This window comes from Apteryx rowi, unplaced genomic scaffold (genome assembly GCF_003343035.1).
Source record: "Apteryx rowi isolate R43461 unplaced genomic scaffold, aptRow1 scaffold_80, whole genome shotgun sequence".
In the NCBI taxonomy this organism is placed as follows: domain Eukaryota; kingdom Metazoa; phylum Chordata; class Aves; order Apterygiformes; family Apterygidae; genus Apteryx; species Apteryx rowi.
This window is the reverse complement of record NW_020451094.1, coordinates 1,550,873-1,573,791: the sequence shown is the minus strand read 5'-3', so window position 1 is coordinate 1,573,791 and position 22,919 is coordinate 1,550,873. Positions and strand designations below refer to the sequence as shown.

The 22,919-nt window shown below is 37.2% G+C and overlaps 1 protein-coding gene across 1 annotated transcript; it reads right to left on the bottom strand.

Moving 5' to 3' along the window:
• Nucleotides 1–10,905: 10,905 nt before the first annotated feature.
• RGS21 (regulator of G protein signaling 21) lies at nt 10,906–15,464 on the bottom strand. Its single transcript, XM_026089190.1, has 4 exons — nt 15,375–15,464; nt 13,557–13,618; nt 12,359–12,525; nt 10,906–11,377 (listed from the first exon to the last, which is right to left on the bottom strand). Exons 1-4 carry the CDS (start codon nt 15,383–15,385, stop codon nt 11,174–11,176), a joined length of 444 nt encoding a protein of 147 aa, XP_025944975.1. The 5' UTR covers nt 15,386–15,464; the 3' UTR covers nt 10,906–11,173.
• Between the last annotated feature and the right edge of the window lie 7,455 nt (nt 15,465–22,919).

Sequence of the window (22,919 nt, the reverse complement as noted above, 5' to 3'; positions counted from 1 at the left end):
AAGTCTATGAGCAGAACAGCCCCTCTGCACAAAATGATGCTAGAAGACAAGTGTCCCTTATCCCAAACCTTGAGCAGAAGCCAGGGTCTTGTTTGTAAGTGTAGCTTACAGCACAGGCTTTCTGTCAAAGTTCAAGGAAGACAACTGAGGGCATGACGTTTTCGAAGTGTTGTTCAGAAGAGTTCCTTTGCAGCTTAGTTTTCTAGCCACATATCAGTCACCCAGGCTTAGGACTCGCATACGGTTTGCTATTTAGTGACAATAGATTAATTCTCCTCAAGTGGAATTGCTGAAAAATTTCCCCTTTTCCTATACCTTTCTGTGTCTGGTTTTAGGAAGAAGTTCAAAGAAGAAAATTAGCTTTATGTTGCCTCTTCCAGACTTTCTAGCTTGTTCGGTCTTTTCTTTGAGATATCGTGGTTTGAGCCAAAATAGATGTCCAGAAGGACACTGCAGAGTGCCTCTCTGCAGTGCAGGTAAACTCAAGGCATTCAAGACCAGGATTCTGACAAATGTGACCAACAGTGTTCCTGGTCTCAGCACTGCTGGTTTGGAAATATTGGAGGCATGTGGCTTGAAATGGGACATAATGGCAGTATGCCTGGGAAGAAARTGGGGAATCACTGATACAAACCCTCCCTTTTTTTACAGACCCCAAAACATAGCTGGATGTTGTGGCAGGAAAAAAATGCTCAATTTATTTAAATGTAGTTTAAATCAAATCAGGATGAAGTGGTTTATTGATTTATTAATAACATGCAATTAACAAGCAGTCTGTGAACTATACATTCAAGTATAACTATCTGTTCAGAACTGTTCTTGGAGAAAAACTCTATCTTGGTCCTTTCAAAGGTGTTCTCTACAATGCCTCTAAAATAAGACTCTTACAGAAAGGGACATCAAAACTCTTAATTTCCCCCCATTTATCTATTTAAATTCCTTTGTATATCTCTTTGTTCATCCTTTTATAAAAGATGGATTAAATTCAAGGGGAACAAGCTGTCAGCAATTTCCAAGCCAACACAGATGTTGTATTTTTAGGTTTTGTTTTTAGGATTTTAGGTCTTTTTGTTTCCCAGGTTTCTTAATATTTGTGTACAAGAGTAACTCCAGACAGAGAAGATTCAATGCAGTTGACTTCTTACATATGTACCAGTGATTTTCTAATAGTGTTGAAACACTGATGTTCAACTTCCASTGAAATGTGTTTGAAATTTACCTCAAATATTCTGTAACACAGAGAATCATAAATTCATAGAGATATACTATCCTGTCCATGAAGGTCCTGAAGGTAGCTCAAAACTCTGAGYAAAACAAATATGAGTTGTTCTAATTCCATTTTAAAACGTTCATTCATAGTCTTAGTACTGACAGTACTATCCAGAAAACTGCCACAAGGTGGTACCACAGTATTTTGTAAGATGTTGAAATTACCATATAAAAACAACAATTTTCTTAACATAGGTTTAATGTAAAATAGCTGTGAATACAAGAAGCCTTTGTTTTAAGACGTTACCTATAAGAAATACCCTTTAACACGGCACAAGTACTCCATGCAGAGCTTCAAATTGCTCCTATAAATGCACTAGCAAGTGGGTCTGTCCATCAGCCGGTAGCAACCTTCAGGCTCATTCAACAGAAAACTGACACATACAATGCACTTTCCTGCCATAATTGGTCAAGATAGCATTATTCATGCAGCAAGTTAAGCAGGCTAAATCATTTCCTAAGTTACGACTTAAATAAGCAAAGTAATCTTAATGTCTGTCTTGATTCTTCACCTTACTTCTCTCGCGTGTTAGCCACCGCAACATTTTTCAGTTCCTTGGTAAGGACAGTGGTGCCTGAATTGTACGATGATGTTTCCATGTGCAGGAAACCTGAGTTTTGCTGTATGGGAATTGGCCACCAACTTTGTGTTCAGTGTCTGCTATAGTGATGGATTTAGGATTTGGTTGAAGTGAATTAAAGACAGAAAAGATTTATTTAATGGTGAGGCCCATCTGCTGTGTCAGTGAGTATTTTTTTTTCTCTGGTTCATTTTGTACTTATTATTCCAGTGAATATCCCATCTGATGGGAATTTCTGGCCTTTTCCTTGAGGAAAATAAGAAAAAATCCTAATTAACCTAAATCTGTAATTTGTAGCTATAATCTCGTTGCTCTGGCTCCTTGAAGCACACTCCATGTCTTCTGTTTGTGCACTTCTTTAACACATATGGTTGGCTGGCACATCTCCTTGCCTGAGGCACTGTATTCATGCTCATCTCTTTGACGTCTCTTCATAAGTCAAATCCCTGTTGCCCTGTTTTCCTAGTCTCTAGAAATTTCCTAATTCTTGCCTGTTCACTAATATCTTCTAGTAAATGAAGTGCTTCCTATTTCAAAATGCTCATTTGGGACATTTTTGGAGAGAGGAACTGTTCTCTGCCCTGTGAAATGCTGTGTCTGTCGGCGTTGTTGGACGTAAAGTTGCTGTGTCCATTTCTGTGGTTATTTTTCACTGGCAGGTGATGGCCCGTTCACTCCCTGTTTTAGCTACACCTAGACACATCTAGAAGTTTTRGTCAGTAGCTGTCATACTACGGTGTACTGGCTTTCAACAGTATTGCTAGGTATCACCCGCCCCGTTGTCCGCATTTGAAGCGGTTTCCCTTAAATATATTAGTTCACGTTTGTGAAGCTGAATCTCATTATGGTTTTTTTCTGTTCCTATTCTGCCGCCTCTGTGCAGTTTCCTCATGCTTGCGCTGTACTACCTCCCAATTTAATGCCTGCAGGTTTCGTTTATGTATGCATTTCCCTCACTTCTATGTTACCGAAGAAGGTTTTAAAGAAGTTCTCTAATGGATGGTTCCTTTTGTCATTTCACTTTTTTTTCATACGGACTGGGATAATTTTAAATACATAATTAACACAAAAAGGAAAACAAAATACTAAAGTTATATTGGATTTTGTTATTAAAAACAAGATTGTGTGAGGTATAATTTTTTTTTTTTTTAATAAAAATCCACCATTCTGTGGCATAGACTGCAATGCCTTTACTAAGCATTTTGGTAGGCAGTTACTCACAAGAACTGTCTGACTGACTTCAAGTACCAATGCCTGAAGAATCTGTTTCACTGAGGACAGTAAAACATGAATACATTCAGATTTTAGTCCATTCTAAAAAGAAACAAAAACAACCCTCTCCCCCCTGTTTTTCTTTAAGRAAGAAAAGAACCTTTTTGTTTTCATAATTATTAAATTCATAGGTGTGGATGAGCTGAAACTGCATTTTTAGTGGTTAAAGTACTTAATAGCGGTAGGTATTCTTGTTTATTAACTCACTTCACAGAAACCAGTGGAGATTTTAAGGGGCACTGAAAAACATTTTTTAAAATTGCACCTGTTTAATCTATAACTGGCATCCTCCTTCTGTGACCATTCCTCCGGTTTTATTTTCAGTTCAGAATATAGGCTTATTACCTAGTCATGCAAAACATTTTGTTAGTACTAATAAAAAATGTCACATGAAAATGTTAGAAAAAGCTTGGAGAGTTACCATGAAATATGACTGCAACTAGGAAGCATATTTTAAAAAATCCAGTTATCGGTTTTAGATTTTAGGCAAAAATGTAATTTCACTAAGAAAAGTAATGTCGTCTTGGCAAGAGAACTCAGCACCACTATGTTACGTACATTGTCACTGCTGAGAAGGCAGAGCGCTCTACATAAACAGTAGTATGAGAATAACTGAAAAATAACATAAATATCAGGAAGTATGAAGTTTGATCCAACTAGAGATTATTCTCATAATTCCTGTCTCTGAATATAGAGCTTCCAATATTGAMTCACTATCAACAATTAAATTTATCTGAGACTGTTAAAGGTGTCAGTGTTAATGCTTCTGTCTAGTCTAGAATATGTTGCACTTACATTGCATTTAACACAAAAAGGCAAACATATCGTGTTACAAGAACCTCTTTAATGCCATTTAGCCCTCTGCATTCTTTGTTCTACTCTTCTAAAAGGCTCAGCTCCAGTAAGAAATGCAATGAATACAAAGGCCTTTCACAACTGCCGTTTTACTTCATTCCAACAGGCAAATTGATTGCAGTTAGACCAAAATCCAGTACATGTGTTCTGGAAATTAAGTTCAAATAAATTTGAAACTGCTCCTACTGTATAGTTGCTGATAGTGCTTCAAGACAAGTGATAATGCTGTACAAATTTGGAAAGGACTTGCCCAGATAAACAGGCAGGTAGATGGTGCAGAAAAATCTTAGCAATGCAAGCATCAATATTCTAGTGTCAGTCAATCTGATATCTCCTAGTTTATGTAGCATCATTTTACAGTGTCAAGAGCATTTCAGAGGTTTTCTGTTGTCAGCCCGTTCAGTCTGAATTTGCTTATGTATCTTCTCTACTGAATATAATGTTTTAAATAGCAAATCAGTTCAACGATCCAAAGGAGCTCACCCTGTTATATGAAGATTGAGCTTTCTTGAGACTGTGGTTTTCTTTCATGATATATTAATGCTTTTTACAAATTCTTCATCATGTAACTATTCAGAAATAAATGCCTTATGTACCCTGGATGTTGGCCATTTGTTTGGGTTAGTGGCAGAAATATCTATGTGTAGAAGAAGAGATATCTATGACGAGAAGAATTATTAAATAATGTTATTTCTTGTGGTTTTAGTCTAGGGACTAGAGGCTCTGTAGCCTGCAGTTAACAAAGAACAGTTATTTCATATTTCAGAAGAAGAAAAAGGTAATATATTTTTAATGGGAGTTTTTTGCCACTCAAATTTGCTGAAAAATTGACAGGTGAGTAGCGTACAGCCCATCTAAGAAGCTTTAACCTGGGGATGACTGACCAGTGTGGGAGTCTGACTTGGGCAATCTTTTCCTATCCTGCCTTTCTGTATTTCCATAGCTGTGCAGTCATGGGAGTGCTGCTGCCTGTGCAGATAATAATAATAATTTTATTATCCAAAATACTAAATCATGAGTCTTATGATTTCTTCTCTTCCTGTCTTCCTCTGCTAAAACATGAGATTTAGAAGAAAATATAATACATCTGAAATTCTTCAAGAAACATAATTTACCTAAGAAGTTTTTTTCTTTTCTCTCTGGTTTATGAGCCTTTAGGTTATAACTGTTGCATTACAAAAGATGGTTTCCCCAGAGGTATTTTTGCTTGTTTGKTTGTTATCGAGTACATGCTTTTGTTTGCCTTTCTAGCACTGTTATGCATAGTGGGAAAGCTATTTACAGAGCTAAATATAACCTACAGGCAAACCTAAATGCAAAGAGATCTGGACTGGGAGACAAATCCAGCTCTGCTCATTTTATACGCAAATAACTAAACCCGTGCAATGCCAAAAAGAATACAAGGCAATGCCTCCTTTAGGACAGAGAAATTATATCATGGCAGCTAGAAACCATAAGCAGCCAAACAGGGGAATAAGGCAGTTAAATCATTCACTCCTAAACTTTTCTAGGAAGCGTTTTCCTCAAAAATGACCTTGGCAAGGATATTTAAAGTAGAGCTTTTAGTGATACTTTCAGTGCCATCTGTCAGTCCTTCATAATACTTTCTATTACCAGATGAGTATTTCAAATGAAGTAATTTTACTTCAAAACAAAAATGACAGTATGAAATAATTCCAACTCCTAGATAGTGAAGAACCAAATTTACCGGGTTTTATATCATGCTGTATGATGAATGTGCATGGCGATCTCATATTCATTTCTCAGATCATTTTTCCATTACGAAAAGGAGCTTCTTCCTTAGCTACATGAGATCTATAACCAGTGTCAAAATATATGACAATTCCTCTTTTCATATCTTTTTTTTCCCCTTTGGTTTTCAGTATATTGAAAGGCCGATGATATGCTTCATGCTTAAGGTTTTTGACGGACTATGAAGTTCCACCGCTAATGTGAAGTGTAATTGTCATTCAGGAGTAAAGATGTTATATAAATTTCATGAATTTAATCTATATTTATATATAGCACACTTCCCTTTCTTAGAGATAGGAGTAAAGTTTCAATGCAATAAGCAGGTAGTCTTCCCCAAAATTCAGGGTGGAGTGCGTCTTGGGAAAAAACAGCTATTTTTTAGCCTCTGGTTCTCAGAACTTTGGGATATTTTATATTTCTAGCTCTGATAGGCTTTGGAGTGTATTACCTTGCGTCTCCTGTCTGCTCTAACACCTAGGTAGCTTGATGGGGGCCTTTCCCCTGGCTTATGTGCCTTCCACGCATGCAATTCTGTACAAGCCGTTGCATTTCTAAAGGTGTTTGGCACAGAGGGGCACTAAAATCACAAATGTAATGAACCCTCTGTGCTCTGCGCTTGAGGGAAGTTGTCAAACCAAATGTTTCCTAGCTGCTGTTTACATACGTTACCACACTGGTATCATTCACATTTGGATAAATTGAAGTTAGCATTAACCCTATCACGAGCCTTTAGTTTTGATTGAATTTGATTAAAAAAACCTATGTATATAGTATACAGTTGCCAGAGTGACTGGAGCGCTCAGGGAGGAGAGGAAGAGGAGGGGTGTTGATGTGTGCCGTGGGGCAGATCTCCGGAGCCCGCGCAATCAGTAGAAAGTGCCTTGTGGAAGGACGGCACTGACAACTGCTAATTGAAATACCCCTAAAATACAACGGCAATGTTACAGCCAGTGATGACTATTAGACTTACGTATCTGGGTACACAAGCAAAACTGTTATTCGATATGGGTTAATGGGTATAAAACTCTTCTTAAGACATTTAGATTCTCATTGTGCTGGCAATCCTATTTAGCAGCAGACACTGCATTTTGGACTTTTATTTTGGATCAAGATGGAAACAAGAGTCTGAGAGGCTCTTGTGCAAAGCCTGACCTTAGGTATGTGTGTGCTCAAGGACTTTTTAGCATTATTGTGTTAGCAAGGAATTTTGTAACAAAACAGAATATGCCAGTCCCTCGGATCCAGCATTTCCAGAAGCATGCTGAATTTGGCAAACCTTTGACAAAACACAGGTAGGAGCCTCACCAGAGCTTGTCTGCCTTTGGAAACATGCCTGGCTTCTGAYATTTTGGGATCCCGTGCTTCAGGACAGCCCTTACTTCCTGCCCCCCTAGTTCTGGGCAGCTCTGTCCTGAAAAGCGCCGCGTGGTGCGGGGAGACGCATGTGCGTGCACGACATGGAGCCCACTGGGGTGGGAGCCTCGATGCCGTGGGAGCCTTTGGACTGGCGCTGTGTGGAGGAATTCAGATTTTTTCTAAGAAGTTTGGCAGGGTTTTTCATAAATCTACTTTTTTTTATTCTGAAAGAGATTGGGTCCTTTTAAAAATAATTCTTCTCAGAGAGGAAATTTTTGCCTGGCTTGGACTTGTAAACAGGAAAAAAAAAAGAACAAATAAGTCCCTTTTTTTTTTTCCATCCAAAACAAATGGGAAAGGCTTGGAGTGCAAAAGTTGTTTCCAACACAACTTCCCATAAGTGCTTTCTAGTTAGCTACAGCAGTATTTTCTTCCTCCTTTTATTATTGACTTGCAAAAAAAAAATCCAACAAAACCACCCCAAAAATTCCACCATAACCTCCGTAAGACGATTATCCAGCGTGTAATATTCAAGATTATTAACACTGTAATCTTCTTGATTTTCCCCTCACAAACACAGAGCTGTTATAAATAATTCTGGCAATGTGCTAGCACTTAAGGTTCCAGAGGAACAGGTGATGCACAAACTTGTAAGATTAGTTTTGGCCTTCCCCACAAAATTTATAGCCAGGTTTTCTTAAACCGTTAGTAGCTTTGACAATTAAGATATTACTCTGACAAATATTAAGTGGCTTTGCTCTGAAGCCTGAATTTAGAGCCGCCTTTCCTCTAGTGTTTACATGCTTCATAATGGATATAATGGCTATATCCATACTACATTTTAATGGAATATGGAGATAACCTCTCCATTTCCCAGCTGTGGCACAATGGGTGAAACAATTTGGCCAAGCTCATGCTGCAAGTCCTTGGTAAAGCTCTGGGATTCAGGCAGAGTTCAGCCTAAATCTTCCCAGTCATACTTCTGTGCCTGGCCCTTTGCTATGTCAAGCTATCAGATGCTATTGAGCTGGGATGCTTGGTTGTGAATTTTTTTTTTTTTTGATGAATTGATGTTGTAAAGTTTCGAAGCATCAGTTTTAGATCTTAGAGAATAAACAGAAATGAAGACCAATGGCTCCAAGATTTAGTATTCCTTATAGAAATGTGATGATACAGTATTATCCAATTCTGCAGTCCTTAATCTTCTGTGGATTTGTCCATTCACAAGATAACACTGTTCCTAAAGAGTGGTGTGTTGAGTAAAATTAAATAATAATAAAAAACCTTGAAATTTGAGCATTAAAGGAAATGAAAAAAATGCTTTAGGAACATTTTTAGGAACATTTTGAAGTCAGTGGGTGTTTTGTCTGAATAGGATTTTAGGTCTTTGTTCTTAAAGTGTTGTCAGTTGAACAGCAAAATAAAGTTTATAAATTAATACAGTTTTCATATCTGGGCATTTTCAGATACTGTCTGAAATAAATCTTTAATAATGCATAAGTTACATTACATAAATTTTAAGCAATATGATTGCTCAACTCTGAGGCATTTTAATACGTTGTAGATTCCTTTGTTTAGTTACACATGATAAAGCCAGATAGTGCTCTAAGGTTTTTAAAAATTAATTGTGAGTACACATTTGATTATTATGGGATATAGATGAATTTATAGTGATTCATTTATTTAAATTTTGCAAGGTTTCATCTCATATTAAGCACCTGAAACTATTTTATAAATTAAACTGTTGCAAGGCCTATTGAAAAACAAATTTGTAACTCAGGCCTGTAGACTAACATAGTTTTAATTGGGGGATTGTGGAAGAATTAGTATTGTTATATTCCATTTGAGTCTGGCAATAACCTTTGAAAGTGCAATTACTTTACATTTCTGTTAAAACATTTCAAATTAATTGAAATAATGTTAAACCCATTTATGATCCTTTATTATATAAATATTAAAAGGAATGTGAAATGCCAAAATGTTAAGAATGCAGATAATTGTGCTGTTGATTGTAGAGATTTACTCAGATATCAGGGGACAGAGTATCTATTTGTGTTGAGGGATTCCTACTATAGTTTTTACATAGTCATCAGAGTAATAATAAGCATTATTTTTATCAAGATTGACTATATTGTCTTTATTTTTAATTTCTCCTTATATTGTGTTTTCAAACCATCAGGAAGTGGAGGTTCCTGGCAGCTGCCGCCTTGTCTGTTACTTTCCAGCTGTTCATGGTAAGGAAAGTCAGAGGTGTACGTGTTTTAAAGGAACGCAGGCAAACGTATGAGATTTCATGATCACACATCTATTTTCAAGGTACTCTTTATCCTTAGGTTGCAATTAGTAGAGCAGAATTTTTCAGCTTCCTACTTGGCCTAATAAGAAAGATGACTTGATCCTGCTTCTTCCTATGTGCGGGAATTTTCCGTTGTGAAAATGAGAGTTGGATTTGGAGTAAGAAGGAGAGGTGACCTGCTGCGTTTCTGAGTAAATGGCATCATTTCAGCAATCCTGATCGCTGTCTTCACGGTGACTTTAATCAGCAGAAATTCCCCAGGGCACAAAAGGCAGCAAGGCTGCGCTGCAGGCGGAAGTTGCGATTTTCCACTGAAGTATCATTGCAAAATGAATGGTAGCTGTGGGACTGCAAAAGAAAACCACATCCTCCTTGTAGCTCAGCCGCAGCCCTTGTGTTCGTTTCTCAGTTAACCGTTAGGACTGGGGGAGAAGGACAAGAAAAAGAAATGGAGAGGCAAGAATAAGAGCTAGGAAATAGAACAGATTTGCGGTGTCGAATAATAGCTATTCTACACAGTACATAGCCTACGTGAGCTGTGGCAGTACGTTAATCTAAGCACGTAACCGAAGGGAGAACGTTGGGGCTTTCAGACGACTTAATGTCTTTTATTGTGTAAACTGAATTAGTTCCCTAATTTGGTTTGATAAATCGAAAGGATCTTTCGTGTAGAGAACATGATGGCATGTGGAAGTAAGGAACAGAGGTCCCAGAAGGGAGAGATTCCTGGAAACGCAGAGCAGCTCAAAAGCAAATAGATTAAGTTCATATCAGATGAAAGGGTTTTTTTTAAATCTTATTGCTGTCTATTCTATTTAGAATTATTTTCTGTAGTGAAGATTCCTCCTGCCCCAAATGTGTAGAATATGTTTTTCTCAAGAACACACCACAGTTCCTTCCTCCACCCAAAAAGATGCAATAAGTCCTCTAGCAGCATTGAACCAGATCAGAGTGTGTGTGCTTAGAGACACCTGAACGTTGTACTACAATTCTGTCATACCTTGCTTGTTTGAATAGTAACACCATGGCTAAATTCTGATTTGAATGCTTATTTTTTTAAAACTATTTCTCTGATGCTTACTCCTTTCTTCCAAAATGGCTAAACAACTAATAAAGTGAGACATTTCAATTAAAAAATTAAATGAAATAAACACAAAGAACATTGAAGAGAGTCATATTGAAGAAAATTGTATTATGAAACATTGATTTCTTATTAATGCTAGGAACATTTGTTAGAAGGCAGTTGATTATGAAATATTGTCCATAATTCATTATCATTCACAATGTATTATCTGCCATGTTTCAGCTTCTCCTCCTGTTCTGAATTAGTATACAACATTTTTAAAAGCAGATTTTTAAAATGTTTACAAATTACAAATAATAAAATGAATGAATTCATTTATATTCATGTCACACAAAAGGAATTTATTTTTTGAGGCTATACTTCTAAAGAAAAATCAATGGCAAAGCAGAAAACCAGAACATTTTGCTTAAAAAAATGTGAGAACCCCTTGACAAATAAAGCAAGCACCTGAAAAATTCTTAATAGAAGACTTCCTTATATCTAAAACCCTAGCTAAAATGCCTCAGCATATTCTATGCTGTTTCTTGAATATTTCTCCACCAACTTTATTAGAAAGAATGATAGGCATATTGTACGGAAGAACAGGCTGGCAAAGGGAATTCTTAGATCTAGTTTGTACAATCGCTTTAAGAAAGTGTTATCTGTCCTGAGTTGCAATTGAGGACGTTCACAAATCCAAAATCCCTCATGCCTTTGGCATTGACCTTCTCACAGAAACGGGAGCCATCTTTTCTGGTTTCCATCCTGTTGCTTATTTACTAGTTCCTTATACTCTTCTGACCTGAGAAACCTGGGGAAAGAGTCCTTTGCCATGAGACTGTAGATTAACCTCTGCGCATCGTCAAAGCAGCTGAGGGTGGGCTCTGAGATATTCTGAGAGATGTGGTTTCTGGTACGAAAGTCAATATTTATCTGTAGGTAAGAAGGAGGCATAAAATGAATTTCAGTTTGATTGGAAAGCTGTTTGTGTACAGGACGGTCAGCATTTGAATTCCCTCTCAAAATGCCCTGGCCGATGCAAATTAGCAGGAAGTTCGTGCCTTCATTTTCTAGTATACCGAATTCTTAATTTAGTTTGGCTCTCTAGTCTTAAAGAAATAATATCACTAAAAAGAAAGGGAAAAACATGCCTCTGTTTATCTCGTCTTTTTTCCAAGCCAAATCCTCTGAAGTACTGATTACTGAAGGGTTAATTAGAGATGTAGGTATTTAGCATCTGTTTAGGATGTGACTCAATAAATTCTGTAAGGATTTTTTGTTTTTAATAATAACAAAATGGATTTTGATCATCCGTAGGACATGGGGACATTCAAATCACAGTCACTATCAAAAGTAAACCATCAGTGTAAAAGCTTGTTGTGAGCCCACGTCTGACTGATAATTAATTAGCAAATTTATACRTTCACAGAAAGCAATTTTTACATAATCATCAAATTGACTGCTGTGACAGAAATATTTGCAAGTTGATGTTTTAATATTCATCATGTCAAAAATACCTGTACAATAGAAAATGCACAAATAATGATCATTAATATTCCAATATACTGGTGCCTATAATATGGAAGAAATGGTGCTTATTGTGCTATAAAAGTAGTCAGTGAAAACAAATTATGCTGAACACACATTTTCTTAAACGTTAAGGTAGCAGTTTCGGGATGTGAGCTAAGCCATGCCCTGTGGGAAGAATGTGTTTGAAGTATTAGTTAACCATAAGGTGTCTTTGTCTGCTTCACAGAGTTCCCCCGGCTTTCACCCGGGCAAAGAGAGGATGAGAAAACGGAAGAAAAGCCACAGTGAACTGCATTTTCGGTCATTCGAAGGAGTTTGGTTCTGAACTTTCCGCTTGATTCCCAGCCGCAGTGAGTACCCAAAGTACATACCAAAACTATTTACCTCCTTTGGAGCATCAGCTTGTATGAAGTCAGAATAAATCTTCTGGGCTTTTGAGGCAATCTTAGTAGAGGACTTGGTTTTCCTGAAGTCCTCACAGGCCAGCCAGAACTCAATGTTCTCCTCGCTGAACTCGGACTTCAGAAACGTTCTAAAAGCTGCCAAACCGTCTGAAAAAGAACAGATGAGGTGATGGGGCAAGGACAACTGAAAGGTCTATGCAGATTATTTGTATAAGGGTCGTATATACAGCCATTTATTTGTCTGTTCTGTCTGTCAGCCAGGAGCTGATCCTAAAAGGCTGTTGTGGGGCAAATAAATAGCAGATGAAACAGAAGCAATGATAAGATGACTAAGGGAATTCTTTCAGAGAGTTATTAATTGAGGAATGCTCCTAATACCTGCCTGGCATAGGTCTTTGTAACGCTGATAGACTAGTTCGAAAGGAAATCTTAGAGATTTTGGTCTATGAAAGGATTTGAAGTGACGAGGCAATCAGCGATTTGAGGCTGACATCTGGTCCAAGACATACCCTGAAAATTAAGTCCTCACTCTTTGATTGAAAATCAATGCACAACACGTGCATATTTCTTTGTAGTGGGAATACCTAAGAAGTTTTTTTTTCATGCTTATATTAGTGAAATGGGTTAGCTATAACATGAATAGCAAAAATAAGCTCATCAGAATCTACTCCCCTAAAACATCAAGCTTGTTCAGTTATTTCCATTCTACTTGCTTAATTATCATCACGAGTCATCCTGATAAACTATGTAAATTCAAGATCAGGGCTCAAGTTCGATTTGTGTTTGATTGTTTTGTTTTGATTTGAAGACAGCATTACTCTTTGTTGAAAAGCAAATAGCACAGTTGCTAAATGCATTATTTAAAAAATAAGAAAGACAGAATACATTGCACTGAGTTTAACAACCATTATCTTCATAAAATGAAACTTCTTTCATATTAATTCTGCCTTGTTGAAAGTCCCTGAAACGTTGGTCGGAAGGAATATTGTACTTGCAGCTTCAAGAAACATGCCCCCACTGGCTTTCAATGCACCAGCTCAAATGCCTCTAGCAATGGAGCTGATGTAGTTTGAAGCACATGGTGAGCTGCACTGGAAAGCAGTGTGAAAACCTGACATCAGTGTTTGTGAGCAAGGTTGATGCATGCTTCTTAAAATATTTTTTAACATACTACTTACCTTTATCGGCTAGTAGTGTATCCACAGACTCGGACCAGGCCATAGTTTCCCTAGTGGTTGACCTGTAGAAACAACATCTATCCTTGAAAATAGCATTGTGATCTTTTGCTGGTGCAGTCTGTCGTGGTTATTCTATTATTTGGAACATTAGCTATCTCGCTGAGGGAGCAGGACGAGTCATTTGTAAGTGTTACCCTATGTATGTATACAAGTCAACAAAAAGTATGACTCTGACCTGTTTAGCTTGTAGAGAACCACACAAACTCATAAAGTAGATTGTTATTTGACATTGGCAGTTTGATTATTCATCCAGAAGACAGTAGTAATAAAGTTTACAATTGGCTGAACTATTATAAAGGCACAGGATGGATATTAGTGTTCTGGAGTGTGTACTGAATTTCTTCTGAGGTTTGGATGGATTAACTGCTAATTTATATGACACTCTGCTTAGAACGTATAGAATCCTGTTCCCAATCAAAGAAACCTCACAAATTGATCTGGGTGGAACTTAGTCATTTTATACTGAAAAGTTTTTCTGAGTTGGTCTTGCTGGTTTCAAACATGCAAGTTTAGGGAGTGCAGTTCTTTTCAATCTCATGCTTAGGTCTTATGTTCATGTCCCTTAGTGAGGACAGTAACTCGTCCCAGCCAAAAACAGAGGAGATGATTTTTGACTCAGCAAAGCATGGGTAAGCCACAGATGGCATGCTGTTTGCCAGACTAGGGTTATAATGTATTCTTATGGCTCACCAGATGCCTATTGGCCAGGAGAGGTTAAAGTAACCTTTGATGTGAAGTTTGCTATGCTTTTGTGTGACCTAGACATTCCTGCAGTCATCTAAGGAAGGACCTTTATGCCAGCTATCGACCTGGGTAAAAATTTCTACTACTAGCTTAAAAAGGCTACAAGGCTCCAGGCTCTGAAAAATGGGTCAAATGCTTTGTTCTATATAAAATATCAAAGTTTTTTTTAATTTACAAAAAAGCCCCTAGAATTCTGTAAAAGTATTTGATATCCCTAAGGGGACTCAGAGAGCCGTACTGTCAAAACCCTTCTCTGAAATACGTAGGGTAGTTTGAGAGCTGTATCCCACAGGCATTTGTCAGCATCACCAGTAATGGTCCTCTCTAATTGTAAATTTATCAAGAGTTTATGTGATAGTGTCAACACAAATATTTAACTGCGGTTATATTTATAAGTATTGCTATAAGATTATTGCATTGACACTCTTAAAAGGCAAGCATTATTTTTTGTAGCTGTCATTTTACTTGTTTACTGCACAAAATGATGTTTAAAGGAAATGAATAAAATTATGCATATTTACACATATATATGCACATACACACACAAGTGAAATTAGAGTGTAAATTTATTCAATTTGTATTGAAAACACAAATGAAAACTAAATATAGCATTACGTAGTATTTTGTGACACATTATGAGCTGATGGAATCAACCAGGGGAGAGTTTGTTTTAGTAACTTTAGTAAACTAATTAAATTTATAACAAATTGATGAGTTGTTCAGTGAATATTGAACAGCTTTCTTGTCAAACAATCAAGGACAAGGATGAGACAAGTATGGACCTAATCCTGCTCATCTTCTTCATGAGTAATATTATTTGAATCATTCAGAGAATGATCTCACTAACCTCATTGGATTTACTTGAACAGGAAGCAGAATTGATGACAAAGGATCAAAATCGGCATACATACTATAAAGTGGGAAGGAAAATAAAAGCTGTCCAGATTAATCAAAAGTTAACCATCCCATCCCATTAGTCTCCTCACATTAAAAGAGCCATAAACAACAACTCACTTCACTGGCATTTTTTGTTCCACTGTCTGACTGTCACAGGTAAGGCAGAATTTCTTTTCCTGACTGATCTTCAAGCTGAAGGTAATGCGACAGCAGGAACAATACAGTTAGTATGTGAATAACCAAACAATACGATGCAATTTGACCGACTGTTTTTAACACTTTCAAGTTCTTTCTGTTTCAGAAACATGGCTTTTTTTTTTAACAGTGGCCAGTCTAACTTAATCTACCAAAAGTAAACAATTGTTATTTAACTAAACACACTTTATATGCAAACGTCTTTCAAGGTGTATTTATGCTCTGGACAAAATCTTAGCAGAGAAATCATCTTGCGATTTTTCTCACTGACCATTTGGTTTACTGACTGTGGAAAAGAAAAAAGGAAAACAGATTCAGTGCACATAGCTAGTAAATTCTTCGCTATATTCACCTACTCTTATATTGTATCCACAACGCTTACCCATCGCCTTGTAAGTCTTGTGCTTCTAAGGCCCTTGAGAGCCATCGTCTCTTTTGTTCATTTAGGCAAGGCTTACCACAAGGGGACCAAAGAGCACTGGGATGTTTGTAGTATGCACACTGATACCATTACAAATAAAGAGGTCACGTGGTGACTACAGTATTTGATGTTTTTAATGCAGTGATTTTTCCCACTGTTATTGATATTTCCTTCTGTGTGCCCACTTCTAGGAGCATCGTTCTGCCCCCAGAACATTCTTAAGGCATTTTGTCTTCTGATCTTGTTGTCATCTCTCTGCTCTTTCCATTTTAAAGAAATGAGGTACTGGTCTTGGAGAATTATGGTTTTAACTAATTTAAGTTAAAGGGTTATCATTGTGTTGTTAGCACAAAGTCCAAAAAACCTCCTCCCAAACAGACAAAAAGCCCCAAAGCTGAATGGTAAGACATTGCATGTAGATACTTACTTTTTCCAAACCGGTATGTATCCTTGAAAATTTCTGGACAAATCCTAGAAAATGCTTGTGTATTCTGATGTACTTTTGTTTAGACTACACGTGAGGATCTCAGAGCAACTAATCATAGGTGATGTTACTGCAGCAAATAATACCATAAGAAGTCAATATGTCTTGGTGTTTTTAGGAAGGGACTTTGCTTTTAAACACCTCAGGTTGTCATTGAGGAATGTCAAAGATTTAGGAGCAGTTGAAAAAGGTGTTGAATTTTCAGCCAAGTAGCATAATTACAGATAAAGGCTTGATGCTAATTTTCTCGTGATTTACAAGGGCAATCAATGTCAGTAAAGTCAGTGCAGTTACAAGGATGGAGATGATGCCACATCTAGCAACAAGTCCTTCTTGTCTACTTCCATTCAGTCCCCTCGATATTTACTCTGTGTACAGTCCTGATGATTACACTATTCTCCCACCTTAGAAACTTTGATTATAAATGAAATTCTTTAGAAAGCACCAGTGCTTTTGGTGCATTAGCTACCAGAAGCATATTTATTCTCGAACTCAGTGCAGGTACTACTTATAATTCTCATACAGTGTAATCAACAGTGCAGTGGAGTACATCTTAGTAGGCCTTGCTAATGAGAATAGTCCCATTAGCTCCTGTGAGACTATTCGTGAGAGGAAGGGTTGCAAGGTCTGTGCCTATTCTTTTATAATCAGCTGATGATGTACATTTAAAAAAGTTCAAAAAATTTCTTTCTAATTGCTTGATGTCTGAGTGATAGATATAACCATTCCCTGAAGACTTTCAATGTACATAAGTTTTTAAAATCAGTCTTCCTGGTTACTGTAATTTAAAAAGGCTCCTAATCATGTGTCTGACTGGATAGACCCATTTTGAGGATATTTTGGGATTAATGTTTCTCACTGCATTTTGGGTTCTTTTTCATCGCATGCTTTTCCATAATTTTGGATCTTTCAGGCATCATTAAGGTTATTCCACTGTGCAATGAAATTGCTTGCACAGCAAATCGTCGTAGCAGCTGTGGAAGGATGTGAATAACCATGAGGGTTCTGTAAAGCACACAGTAACCAGGTGTGCAATCAGACTCCTCTTGCATTTTATGGGGTACTTGTCACTGGATGCTGGTGCTTGATTGACAGCTCCTTAAGTCTTCTGGGGAAGCATAGTGCCAGCTTCTCTAGTTAATCTGCCCACATGCAGTGTGCCTCAGCCTGCATTTGGAGGAAGGTCGCTGGTGTAGAGGATAGTTTAAGGTCCTTGGCCTTGCTTGACTGCCAGCCACATGTTGTTTCTGTGGTGACAATTTAATTAAATAGATGTCAGCTGTCCAGGCACTTGGATGGGAACCAGACCACAATTCCCCAAAAGATAATAAARCTATCAGAGATTTTCACTGTTGTGCAATATGCTGTACCATGACTGCTTAGTGTATGTGATCTGACTGTCTTTCAGGTACTCAGAAATATAGTCTACTTTCAGTTACTGTTCATGACAGCCTGTGACTCTCTCAAAGAAGGTACTACAATCATCAGTGAGTCATCTGGTAATATTATCCCAGTACAAATATCACAAGTGCACAATACCAAAGTTAAGCACAGTCAGCCCTTCCCATAAAAAGTAGCCAGTAGTACAAGAAGGACTTTTATAATTTTGTCATGTACTTGCTCAGTTTGGAATCTAATAATTTCTGGAAAGGGACTAAAGGGACTCTAGTATTTTGCTAAAATTTCCTAAGGAGAAGAATTGATCTTAGTATTAAAATAGATGCATTAGCTGCTTGTGCAAATGTATTGATTATTCATAAGATACAGTCTCAAATAAAAAAAAGAGAAAGATGAATGTGTACTAGAGAGAGGCTGCAAATGCCACATAGAACTATTACTAAGCTTTCTGGAAATCTGGATCCAGCTTACACTGCTCGCGTCTGCGGCTTCAGTTTGCTGTTAACCCAGACTGGACTTTCAAAGTAGTTTGGGCCCATATCTGCTTAGCTAATTTCAGTGTATTTCAAAAACTTCATCTATGAGGGCTCTGGCTTAAGATTTCCTCAAGCCTGATGACTGTGATGTAGATCCTTGGTTTGAGTCCTCAGCCTTCAGCAGCCCACAGGAGAGCTAAAACTGTAGGAAATGGAGTGTGGATCTGCTGGTTGCACGTTTCCTCCTTTTCTGATATTGCTTCATAAGGACCATTGATTTATTAAATATTTAAATTTTCTGAACTTTCAGGCTTACTGTTTGACTTTTTAGTGATGCTCATCACTTTTTCTTTAGGTATCTTTAGGCATTTGTGTTCACTGAGTTATTCTCCAGAAACCCCTACCTTTACAAAAAAAAAAAAATCAGCTGTTTAGGGAAATTAAGCATGTAATTTTGGATCCCTGAACCACATCTGAGCTAGATGCTAGCCTCAATAGACAGTATGAAACAGCTCTTCTTGTTCAATTAGTGTATTAACCTAAGAAATCATCTTCATTTTATATATGTTCCTAAAAGGGTTGCCTTGTACTCACCTGAGTGCAACGTGAGAAAAGGACCCACTCTCCAATAACTGTTTTGTTTTCTTGCTGTTTCCCCTCACTCAGGTTCAATATCTTATTGCCCTTCAGCACTTGCCCTCTGTTGAATCCATTCCATACCCAGGCTTGCTTGGATACTTCTGCTTCATATAGTGTAACCTAAGCAGAAAAAAAGGTAATATTCTGTTGGTCCAGGCAATTGAAACAGAGACTTTCATTACCTTTCTTATACTGGCAGAAACCAAGATGATCTGGGCACTTATGGCATCTTAGTAACATGGAACTGTCTGTCACATGGGATGCAAATGCATTTTAATTGCAGCACTATGGAAATGGCTACCTTCCACCTTCCAATAGCACTGCACAGATTGAGAAAGGTAAGGTCAATTTACAAAAATATATTTTTTTCCATATGCATAACTTTTCTGTGGCATGCTGAAGACACACATTGTTTTGCATAAGGAAATGAGCTGTTATTTTCCACCCAAGCAAAGTATGTCCTTCAGGTAAAATGTTTTGATTTCAAGTTCAGTTTGCCAAAATACTTAACAGCATTCTGGACGCCTCATATATAGAATTTCCAAGTACTACAGAAATCTACATTAGCAGAGAATTGGAAAAAATTCTCAAGAAACTGTGCAACCTTGAAGATTCCCRTTTAGTACTAGCAATCAGATTGTTCAGCACAGCTAATGTCTGGGATGAATAAACTGTTATTTATATAGCATCAGGCTTCAAAAATCTTCCTATTTGCACAGAAAGCCTTTATGATGCAAACATATAGGACCATACCATGGACTTGTGACTGGAGACAGGTACAAATTGCACAAACTCAAGGAGATATGAAAGATAGGCATTATGCCTCAAAAGGCTCCTGAGCTGTAATTCCCTGTATCAGTTATCTCTTGGATGGTGCCTTGCCGCTGGTCTGTACCAAGCAAAATTGTGCTAGGTAGTGAGTGAAAGGGAAAACCAATGTTCTAATGTTCTTGGTCCCTCTCTTCGAAAAGGGCTATTGGAAGTGTATCTCCTGCCTTCTCCAGTGTGCCCACACCCAAGTAATCTGGTCCAAATGTGGCTATGGTGTAGGAGATCTCCTACTGATTGCATCTAGATGTAGGTAGTCCGCATGAGGATTTAATCCTTATAAGCTTTGTCTTCCTTAAGGAAAAATTGGAGTAGTGTTAACTGTAGAAATTTAAAATGAGTCTGAAATGTTATGAAATAATGAGAGTTTCTAAAGAACACAAGTTGCAGGTTGAAGAAACAACAGTTCAGAGTCATCTTTATATTAGGCTTAAGCTTAATGTTCTGTCCTGTTTGAAAAGTACAAATTGCCTTGGCTTCCATAGGATTTTATGTCACGCTAGTTAATTTCAGTTAAGTTTTATAGTGAACACAAAGATAAAGGTTATATCATAAATCTAGATATTCAGATAATCTCCTATGAGGAGTCATGCAAACAGATGTAATCTAGAAAAGGAGAAAGAAGAGCTCTGGTATAAAAGCAGAGGGAGCTTTTACAAGCACAGCTCTAAATGATTAGAGTTTAAAAAAAAAGGAAGATGGCAACAAGAACATTAACAAGAGACAAATAGGGATGGAGGAGAGAAAAAGAGATATTTATATCTTTGGCACAAAGCTGCATGAAAGCTTACAGGTCATTTGATTGAGGCATTTGACTATAATGCAAAAAAGGGAGAGGAACCCAGGATGGGTATCCGAGCAAGGCATAAGAGTATAAGCATATGAACCAACAAAGAGAGGATGATGATTTTATGCATTTTTTAGCTGACATCTTTTGACAATATTTATGGAAAGGAGAGGGAACTGTATTCAAAGCAGTAGTTAATTAAGGCAGGCTGAACAACTGGGGATGAAAAGAGAGGAGAAAGAAATGATCTGCCTTCTCCGAGTCACTTATAAGCTGTAGCGAGTAAGGGCATGTAAGAGACACATTCTTGATGGTCTGCTATTAGTGGAAGATGGAAATCTGTCCTTTTCTTTGAGATTCTTTGGGTGAGATTTCATTCCTCTTGTTTCTTGCTGTCGGTTCAAAAACAAATCAAGTTATCCTTCACTCAGTAACAAATCCTGAAAGCCAAAAGAAATGTGTATATAGTTACATATTACAATCTCTTCAAAACTAAACAAGAACAAAAGACAATAACTTAGCTAATTTAGTGCATCTAATTAGATCTAAGTATTGAAACAGGAGACAAACCTTTGTGCTATGCATTTTAGCAGATTATTTCCCTTATTATTATTTGGGGGTCTGCAGACTTCATGTACATAAGGAACAAAGCAAAGTGTTTATTTAGGGTGAAGTATTGTGCTGGTAAGAGGAGTTTTTGAGAGCTCTTACTGAATGTTGAATGACACATATGTAAATTTAAAAAGCTTCTTTATAAAATAAACCCTGATAAAAATACTTGCTTAGTAGGGCTTATATAGATATTATTTGCACTTTTTCAGTTAAACAACAGGATTTACATAACTATGGCATTGATTCTGCCAAAACTAGAGAACCCTTACYATATTCTCTGGCACTACTCAAAGGTTTATACTACAGTTACACCTATATTGGGCTAGGCCTTAATCTGATCAGTCCTATATAACTGAATGCTGGAAAAGCATCACAGACTTCTAATAAATCTGTTCATCTACCAGAGTTATGGTAGAACACTGAAAAGGCTCTTTGGAATTTTGCAGACAAGAGGAACAAAAGATAGAATATTTAAGGAAACACAATATTTAGTGAAAGCCATCCACAATAATAATAACCGGCTGTCTTCTGTTGAGATCGGACTAGACTGAATTTATTGAGCTGTTTTAAGTGATGTAAAGTATACTGCAGCTATTTCATATTCAGTCTATCAGGACATATTACCTTTAAATCTGGAGATTCCATTTTTGGTCATATGATCATAATAATTAGAGTGCATAAAGACCACAGTATTTTTCCCCCACCTACTTTCCTGGAAATCCTGTACTTTAGTTTGCACATTTAAAATAGTCCAGGTAACTTCTATTTTTCAAAAGTAAATCCACCTACTGAGCAAAATGATAAATAAAACTGCATCCTCAGGAAAAGAAAAACAGTAAATGACATGACGAATGAAGTGTACCTTTCTTCTCCTATGTATAGACAGACAGAGCAGTCAAATTCACTGGAAGCTTTGCCTGTAAAGACACGGCCTTAAATTCTCCTTTTTAACAGCCAAAGTTGCATGACTGAACAGCTCATCTCTCTCTCCTTAATTCAGAGCTGCCTTAATTGACTTTGTATTTGGAGGTGTGCATCCTACATATTTTGATGCCCAAATGCAAGTCTATATTGTGCATTTTTCTCCATTTATTAACATATTTCTGATTTTACTTGAGTGGTATCATTAACACTTTGTATCTGATGTATATTTTAGAAACTTACATTTTGAACTAARCCAAAATGTTGCAAAAATGGGTTCCTTAGATTCCTGAAATATCTTTTTAGAAAAGGCATAGCTGTATCTATTGTTACAAAATAAAAGTTTCTAGCGTGTTTGCTTTTGTTCATAGCATTAGGGTTCAGCACTCTGTGCATTTGTAATTGATACTGGAGTCGGATGGGAGTTTTCTTGATGACTTGTTTGGTCTGTATTATTTGTGACTGACTGACACACTACAGCGTGGGTTTTGTGTAGCATTAGGTTTTGTTCCTCAGACCAGGATGTATCTTCTTCTGTTGTTCATTTTCAACTTGCAAGAAATGGTTCAAAAGAAAAAAAAGATCAAGAGCTGTTTTTATGTTTACTTTAAACATAGGTTCTAAAAATTTCAGTGAATGATAGATACCAAATAGCTGAGACTGATGACTCAAAAGACCATTTTATTTTGTAGGCAAAGACTCTGGCTTCGTTTTTTCTCACTAAAGGGAGCCTCTTCTAGAAAAGAACCCTTTGGCAGATAATGATGTCATTTTAGCTTATCTGTGTGCATTCTGCTTTCCTTTCTCTGGATTTATCTCGAGTTCCCTCTTACAATAGTTCCCATAGTACTGGTCTGCTGTGGATTCTGTTATGCTTCATAATTATCTTTGTAAAACACAT